This window comes from Phalangium opilio, unplaced genomic scaffold, assembly GCF_054372755.1.
Source record: "Phalangium opilio isolate 3A_F unplaced genomic scaffold, DU_Popi_V2 ptg000217l_1, whole genome shotgun sequence".
Classification (NCBI taxonomy): domain Eukaryota; kingdom Metazoa; phylum Arthropoda; class Arachnida; order Opiliones; family Phalangiidae; genus Phalangium; species Phalangium opilio.
Window position 1 is genome coordinate 6,651,265 of NW_028324218.1, and position 8,809 is coordinate 6,660,073.

General features: G+C 37.4%; 2 protein-coding genes across 2 annotated transcripts; one reads left to right on the forward strand and one right to left on the reverse strand.

Annotated features, from left to right (window-relative positions):
* The first annotated feature begins 220 nt into the window (after positions 1–220).
* On the forward strand, positions 221–1,718 carry LOC149615961 (uncharacterized). Its single transcript, XM_089857233.1, has 2 exons — positions 221–435; positions 1,036–1,718. The coding sequence occupies exon 2, from the start codon at positions 1,047–1,049 to the stop codon at positions 1,644–1,646; it is 600 nt and encodes a 199-aa protein (XP_089713359.1). The 5' UTR covers positions 221–435; positions 1,036–1,046; the 3' UTR covers positions 1,647–1,718.
* A 4,483-nt stretch (positions 1,719–6,201) lies between these two features.
* LOC149615962 (uncharacterized) lies at positions 6,202–7,570 on the reverse strand. The gene is made up of 3 exons (XM_089856113.1): positions 7,541–7,570; positions 6,804–6,875; positions 6,202–6,737 (listed from the first exon to the last, which is right to left on the reverse strand). The coding sequence occupies exons 1-3, from the start codon at positions 7,568–7,570 to the stop codon at positions 6,270–6,272; spliced, it is 570 nt and encodes a 189-aa protein (XP_089712239.1). The 3' UTR covers positions 6,202–6,269.
* Between the last annotated feature and the right edge of the window lie 1,239 nt (positions 7,571–8,809).

Here is an 8,809-nt window from a genome sequence, read left to right on the forward strand (position 1 = left end):
TAACATAGCTTATTCACAAGTGGCAATGGAGCTATGTATTATTTTCTTATGATAATAACTCTTTAATATAATGTTATATAACACTACTACATCTACCAAAATGCACTGTATACATAGCCTTGTCAATTAGATAGGCGTTCCTTCAAACAAACGCAGGTGTGAAACGTTTCTCCGTGTAATTTCCAATTAATCAAAATCAAAATTATAATTTGAAACGTTCATATACAGGTTGGTTTATGTTATCGTTCAAAGTCAACATATATTTTTGTGTTGACAATCAATTGATTGAATAGCTATCGTCTATTGTACTTGTCAGTACATTCACATACGATGACGTTTTCATTCCAAAGATCTAGAATATATAAACTGTAAGAAATATACGTGTGTTATTTCAACTGATTTTATCATCGTGCCTGGATCGGGTTGTAGAACATTGTAAGTACACTGTATTACCTCATAAATTTTCGTTCTATTGTGTCAGAAGTAATTAATACTTCTCTTCGAGAGAAGTGTACTACCACAAAGCGAGGTAATTAGTAATTGTAACATGATTCTTCCCCAACAACATCCTTAACATTTATTATAGCAATCGGGGTTACTAAACCGAATCAGAATCACATACGCCATTTTAAATACTTCCCTCATCATTACTATATCTATTAGCACTGCTTAACTATTTGCCAAGCGCATGCGCTTGTGGATTTATTGTCCCATGTCAAGACAATCAAGGTTTGTGGGTTGATTGCTGGGAATTTAGTACCACCAAACGGTTATAAAATTCACCCTACCACGGTGCGATGCCATCTGAAGTTTGATGAGTAGGGCTCCCTCGCTTGGGAAGAATCATGTTACATAACTAAAGTATTAAGAGCGTACAGAGTGTCATCCTTCTATTATCCCCTTCTGCTTAAACCTAATTGAATCTACGAACAAAAAAGGTTTCAATGCCTCGAAAATGCTTGACTATTCAATCAAACCAAAGTTCATTTCACAACAGGCCATTGTTGCAAATTTCAAGTCATAATAATATTTCAGATTTGTCCAATATGACGCTATCTTGGGTATTAACCATAACCGCCACACTCCTGGTCTTCAACTACGTCCAATCCGTGTCCGACCCTCAATACAGAAACGTCAATGACTTACCAAAGAACATTCGCAACTTGCAACTAACAGGAGTCATTACTTCAGTCTATGACGGGGACACCTTTAGATTCTACCATCTCCCCGGCAACATGGCTAAACCAAACCGTATACCCAATCGCGACACCCTTAAAGTCCGTCTTATTGGTATTGACACTCCCGAAATGCCTCGCGAAGAGGACAATAAACCAGGTCAACCATTAGCGGTTGAAGCTCGTGATCTGGTTCGGAATCTGATTGAAAATAAGAACGTGGTTTTGGAGTTGTTCTCGCTTGACCAATACGGAAGGTTGTTGGGGTCAGTTGCGGTTAATGGCGTGCCAGTTTCGATGTCTTTGGTGGAGAATGGTTACGCTTTTGTTTATAGAGGACAAGGCGCCGAGTATGGTAATATTAAGAATCAGTTGTTCGCCGCGGAAACTAAAGCGAAGAAGGCCAAGAAAGGTATTTGGGGATTGGCTGATAATATGTCACCTGCTGAGTACAAAAGGCGTTATGGTTAAGTTGGATATTAGTGTTGTTATTTTTATTGTGAACCTTTAATGGTTTTAATAAATGAGAAGTAATAAGTTAAAGTTGCAAGTGAGTGATTTTAATTTTAATTATAGAATTTAATTAAATAAATATTTATCACAAAATGTTTGGTACAAAATACTCAGCAATCAACCCACAAACCTTGATTGTCTTGACGTCGTATAAAAATCCACAAGCGCATGCGCTAATACAGTAATGATGAGGGAACTATTTATCGCGTATGTGATGGCAGTTTTGTAACCTTGTTCCAAATATTGCAATTTTTGGGAAGAATCAGGGTACGTACAATTACGCACTGCGCTTTATGCAAGTACACTTCTCTTGAACATAAGTATATTATATACTTCTGTAATGTCCTGTTTACAGGATTCTACAATAAATATTGCACATCACCTTTAATACATAAAATACCTTGAATTTATTAAAATTACAGTATAATATAAATATTTATTTATCACAATAATACATAGAAATCCTACATTGTTAATTACATATTTACAGAGAACATTAGATAACGCACGCGCTACTGGTCTATTTCCTTCAATTCACACGTGTTAAGTTGCGCGTTGAAGACATGATCACGGGGACAAGCGAATTTGTAGGACAATCCATTTTCGCATGCGTAGAACATTTCAGGATCTGTTGGATGTGGCAATAAGAACAGCTCCCATCCATTTTGTTCAGGACATTTGATAGGGTTCGCTGATCGTTCCTCAGTTGCAATTGGAGTGTCTTCTATATCAATTGTATCGCTACGTTCCATTAATTGCATTTTCAAGTTGTCACCATCTTCGGGAATGAAACGAGGAAGTCTGTTGACAGCAACTCTGCTGGAATTTTGAGGGTTTGGACTTATCAAGACGTCAAGTATGTCGGCAATGTTGACGGTAATGTTGTTGCCGTCGCCTTGAGGATTTGCGGGCTGTACTTGGTAGGTAATGACGTATGCAATGGCAATTATCCTCCAGGAATTCATGGTCTAATAAGTGATTAAATTAATGGATTATTTAAAATACCAGATTACGCATAAAACTACGCACCTTATTGGTGTTGAATACAGATAACTTGAATGATTGATTTGTGGAATTTGGCGTATTTATAAGGCAGTGTTATCAGTAATAATTTGCCTGATAGGTTTCGGATCATTCTAAGTTTTTTTAGTGTTAAAATTTTGTTTTTTGTTGCACTTTTTAATTTTTTAGCCAATTTAGATTGTTTGTTTTTTTAGTAACTAATCTTGAGAACATGATTTGTAAGTACCCATTCTATTCTTACGTTTTGACGTAACAGCTGGAAAGACTTCTGGACGGACTTTACAGAGTTGCAACTAACAAAGACATTAGAACTAGCTCAATATGTCAAAACCCTTTGCTTAAAACACAGACTTATCGTTAAATCTTATTTTTAAATAGCACAAGTTCATATTAGTTTGCAATGACAAGTTAAAAAACCCCTCCTCCAATTATTTATGGTCCGTTAAAAAAAACCTGGTGAAAAAGATGGCCACGGCCAGATTATGCTTTTGCGCCACCTCTAGCATTATTATATTTATGTTAAACGACCCCGACGTTTGAAATACGAGTAACAATATTTAAAATAAATCATCTCAGGTCACTGGGAAAATGGCGAATGAATGAGCATGAGGCACCCAAATTCTTTCACAGGTGTAAAGACCGCAAAAGCAAAAACTGCTAGTCTTTTGCCCCGTTTTTCTTTCGGAACTTTAAAACATCAGTAGCGTAATGGAAAAGTACCACGTGATTCCGTTAAATAACACAGGTTGGGCTAGCTGAAGAAAAGGTCCACGATAATAAAGAAGTCCCAAACTAAAATCTCCACCCATATAGTCGGACCACCCCATATATATACATCTGTCTTAAGTTGTTCGTGGCTTGACGGCGCCACTAGCGAATTAAAATCTCTTGAATTTTTGGCGCCAGATTGCTCTTGGGCTTGTTACATGTAAAACCAAATGATGGATACTTAAAAGAGGATTATTAGCTTATGGGGATACGTGTTTGATTGTTTTGCCTAAGTAGCATAAGTCTTGCGTGTGGTTAAGTTGCTTAACGCAATGAAGGAAAAAAAGATGATAAAATAAATACTCGTCCCATGGCCCATATTTCCCTTTAACAACAAGAAATCGCAAAAAATAAAAAGAGACCACTTAAAAAATAAACGATAAACTTTATTTGTAATAATGCGTAGATATCCTACATTGTTATATATTTATATTTACAGTAATTTTACTATCACATATTTTTACTCCAACTACACACGTTAAGTTCCGAGTTGAAAACCAGATGACCAGGACACTCAAATTTGTGCGCCACTCCATTGTCACAGATATAAAACATTCGGGGTTCAGTTGGATGTGTCATTAGGGCGAGTCCCGCATCGTTGTGCGGAGGACATTTGGTTAATCGCTCTTCAGTGTCTTGGGTTCCATGATTAACATAGACATCAACTGGTCCACCAATATTGACTCCAAAGTTGCTAGATTCTTGGGGTCCGTGGTTGACGGAGACGTTAGCAAGGTCTCCAACGTCGACACCAACGTTGTTACCACCTTGGGCTCCATGGTTAGCTGAGACATCAACTGCGTCGCCAACGTCGACACCAACGTTGCTACCACCTTGGGCTCCGTGGTTAACCGAGACGTCAGGAAGGTCTCCAATGTCGACCCCAACGTTGCTACCACTTTCGGCTCCGTGGTTAGCCGAGACATCAACTGCGTCGCCAACGTCGACACCAGCGTTGCTACCAGCTTGGGCTCCATGGTTAACCATGACGTCAACTGCGTCGCCGACGTCGATTCCAACGTTGCTACCATCTTGAACTCCAGAGTTAACCGAGATGTCAGCAAGGTCTCCAATGTCGACGCCAACGTTGCTAGCACCTTGGGCTCCAGTATTGACCGATACGTTAGCTGGCCTGCCACTGTTGACGTCATCATCTCTACCATCCTCGACTCCAAAATTAACAGAGACGTTAACTGGTCCTGCTACGTCGACATCCACGTTGCTACCATTATCGGCTCCATGATTCTCCGAGACGTTAACTAGGTTGCCAACGTTAACGCCAACGTTGTTACCATTTTGAGCTCCAGGATGAACCAAGACGCCCACCAAGTCGCTAACGTTGACTCCAACGTTACCATGATTTTGAGAGTCGGCAGACAATGTATGGTAAGCGATGAGGCATGCGGTAAAGGCAAATGCTAGCGAATTCATGGTCTTTTGGGAGAAAATTAATTACCCTATGTAGACAAGTAGAGTTGCTACGATTATTTCTTACCGCTGCGAATCAAAGACAAGTAACTTGGAGTTTCAATGAATGATAACAAGACACCTGGTTGTGGTGGAATAGTAAAATACTGAGTTGTGATCAACATATGGTTATTGCTGGTACTTATGTAGCGAAATAATTTGCCTAATTATGTCTAAAAAACTTTAACCCTGTTCCTAGCATTGTTAAATATGTTTTTTATTGTTATTTTTATAACAATAGCGGACCATGAAGTTGAAGAAATTTTACACTGGAACTGAATCGAACCGAATTTCAAGCTTTTCAGTTTATTGAAGATAACGGTTGAATTGTACTCATAAATGGCTGGCAACACTTATCTTCTTGCTATCTATATATGTACAGTTGAACACTAACGTTAGAAGTTGTTTATAAATGACAGTGTCTTAACCGGAATAATATTGATGAATTACAAATACTCTCACTGAATGAAGGTCATAATTCTGAAGAAACAAGAGCCAAACCTTCATTCAGAAATCGTTCAAAGTGGCGGCATACTTATGTAGTACATGCAATTTATAGTGTTGAAGAATCAGTGTTGAAGTGAAATTACTTATTCGATTTTATTTTTATATTTATATTTTGGTTTTAAATTAATACAACTGACTTTTAGCATTTAATTTTGACAGTTTCGTAAGTGCTTTACAGTTACAAAACCATATGGTTTTCGAAATTAAACGCTATTATCCTATTGGGAAATGTCAGTCATAGGAAAAGGTGCTACTGCAACCTTGACAGTACTAAAACGAATTACAGTCTATAATACTTTATTTTTAACATTATTAACATAATTACGAAAATGGATGATGAAACTTTGCTAGTGTAATTTTCATCTATATATATAAGTCAAACTCATGGTCGACTGACAGACATGGAATGATAATGAACGCCCAGCCCGAACCGCTTTACTTAGAAGGTTGCAATTTTTCAGAGACGTTGCTCTTTAGTATTAGTAACACATAAATAAAGATTATTTCAATCTACCGCCATCTTGTAAAATGGCGGCTTGAAATGAAAAATGAGCTGCTTTACGGAATTACGTCCGAGCATTTCAACAGATTTATTTAATATTTAGTATATTGGTTCCCCACACCCTATTGACAGGCTTTATGGTTAGCTTCTGGGGTTAGCTTTGCCGCCATATTCTAAAACGGTGGCCCAAGAATTAATTAAATGTTCCTGCCTGAAGATGATGAAACAAGAAACAAAAATATACTTCAGTAAAAACAACTTCAAATTTTATTTACAATACATAGAAATACTACATAGTTACATCTGATATATATTTACAACATTTCATTTCTCTGCACTACAACATTTTCTCTCCAATCGCAAACCTTGAATTTGGCGTTAAAGACCAGGTCATATGGACAGGACATCTTGAAAGCCAGACCATTATCACATGCGTAGAACGATTCAATTTCAGTTGGATGCGGGAACAAAAACACCTTGGCTTCATTGTGTGGAGGACACTTGTCAGAAGGATTATCCGCACGGGCTTCAACTTCGTTTACGGTTTCGTTAAGGCTGGTAGAGTTGTGGTCCAACTCTCCGCTGTCTTTAGGGTCCAAAAAAGGTAATAAGTTCACCGAGACTTGGCCATGTCCATTATCTTCGTCGCCGTGGTTAACCAGGACTTCAAGTATTCCAAGGTTGACACTGGTATTGTGACGTTCCCGATGAGGCTTTTGAGAAAGAGTTAGAAGTACTTGGGAGGCGATGATGAACACGGCAATTACAATGGAGTTCATGGTCTATTTAGGGTGAAAGTGACCTGTGAAAACTAATCCAATATAGGAATTAGTGATGCAATGTCTTACCACTGTTAGCAAACTGATTGCTTCAAAGACTACGATTTCAAGATAAACTTCTTTGGTGTAGAGAAGGTTGCGCTATAATTAATTACGAATTATTTTAGCTATTTATACTACAATTTTCGAGGGGAAAAATGCTTAATTAGTTCTAATTTAAAAAATTAAATGTGACTATAGACTTAAGGTATTTTTTAGCTTTTAATTTTCAATACCCCATTGATAGTATTATGAACATACTACTGCTAGATATTCTGCAATCTTTAAAGGGAGAGTAAAATGAAAATTCAAATGATTTTTATAAGACATTTCTACATTATACACAGTCAAAGGCTGCTTGAGGCCAGAATTGACTATACTCGGTTAATTTTGCAGTCCATCTTCTCCTATTTAGTCTGTACTAAGCCGTTGACAGCGCCCCACTCACCAGGCGTCGCTTTACAATTAAGAATCTATGACCTACCTCACTCACTTCAAAATTACAAGCTCCAGTTTGTAACCAGTGACAAACTTATGATGGAAAATATCTTATGAACTTATGCTATTAAACAGAACACGCCAAAAATTTCCTAATCAAAATTAAATATGCTATCACAAACATTTTAAAATTTTGCATTTTATCAAAGTAGCTCATGGTTATGGGTTATGTTTTTGTATAAATTTATACATAATTAACATATTTCTTCGAAATACGTACGAGCTTATCTAACTTCAAAGAAATTATCAAATAAAACAAGAATACATACCGCTATTAGGAAACATGTGTAGTCAGCCATTTTCACTCAACGTATCTAGGCGAATTTTGTGGGAGGAGCTAGCTTGACTAATCATGTATGGCCAAGTTTACCTCGCGAATTTATATTCTATCTCGCTGCTTGTTCAACCTTGCGCACGCGCACCTAAGGTACTCGCGTTGCTACCAACCAATGAAACAGCAGAAAAACACCATCAGAATTATGAGGCCTGACAGATAGTACGTTCTCAAGCCCGGAATATCAACAAAACCCGAATTCATAGAAATTAACATGTGAGATATGAGGCCACAATGATTCCAATTATCTTTATGCATTCCTGATAAGAAAACTATTCATACTTAAGATATTTATGCAACTTTGCAATATTGTATTAGAAGAAAATCTTACAAAATATGCTTAGCAATGAAGAAATTTCTTGAGTCATACAGTAACAGAGGCTGCCGGTTATGGCAAGATTTCTTTCACGACCAAGATACACGTGATTTTTAATAATTTACCAATAAAAATTAAAAATGAGTATTTATTCTGAAACACGAAAGAGCTAACAAAAATTTGTTATGCTTGGTCGGCACAGCACATTTAGCCAAGTGTTTTTGGACAACAAAGTGCCGACATGAATATGTATTATCAGAAGTGTATAATACTTCTCCTGGAGAGAAGTGTATTTGCACACAAAGCGTGGCAATTCGTTCGTAATTGTAACACGATTCTTCCCCAACAACATCCCTTAACATTTATTATAGCAATTGGGGTTACTAAACCGAATCATGAATGCACATACGCCATTTTAAATAGTTCCCCTCATCATTACTATATCTGTTAGAGCTGCTTAACTATTTGCCAAGGCGCATACATGCATGCGCTTGTGGATTAATTTTTGTCCCACCACGTCAAGACAATCAAGGTTTGTGCCTGCTTGATTGCTGAATGGGGATTTAGTAAATACCAAACAAACAGTTATAGAATTCACCCTAGCACGGTGCGATGTAATTACACGCATCTTAATTAAGTTTGATGAGCGGGAGAGCAAATTAACAAAAAGCGTAATTCCCTCGCCTGGGAAGGATCATGTACTTACATAACTAAAGCATTAAGAGGATACAGAGTGTCACACTTCTTCTATTATCCCCTTCTGATAATACTTGGGTGCCGCATGGTGACATACATAAAATACACCCATCAGTCACCACCTGTATTAGAAAACTTCAAATACCTTAGAATCTGTAACTCACAACAACATGTGTTATGCTAAGGTAACTA

What these genes read in the sequence shown, in the direction of transcription:
- LOC149615961 (XM_089857233.1), top strand. Translation starts at nt 1,047, where the DNA reads ATGACGCTATCTTGGGTATTAACCATAACCGCCACACTCCTGGTCTTC.
- LOC149615962 (XM_089856113.1), bottom strand. Translation starts at nt 7,570, where the DNA reads ATGGCTGACTACACATGTTTCCTAATAGCG. An exon ending in ACACATGTTTCCTAATAGCG is followed by an intron (nt 6,876 to 7,540) that starts GTATGTATTCTT and finishes AATTAATTATAG; the next exon opens with CGCAACCTTCTCTACACCAA. An exon ending in CAATCAGTTTGCTAACAGTG is followed by an intron (nt 6,738 to 6,803) that starts GTAAGACATTGC and finishes CACCCTAAATAG; the next exon opens with ACCATGAACTCCATTGTAAT.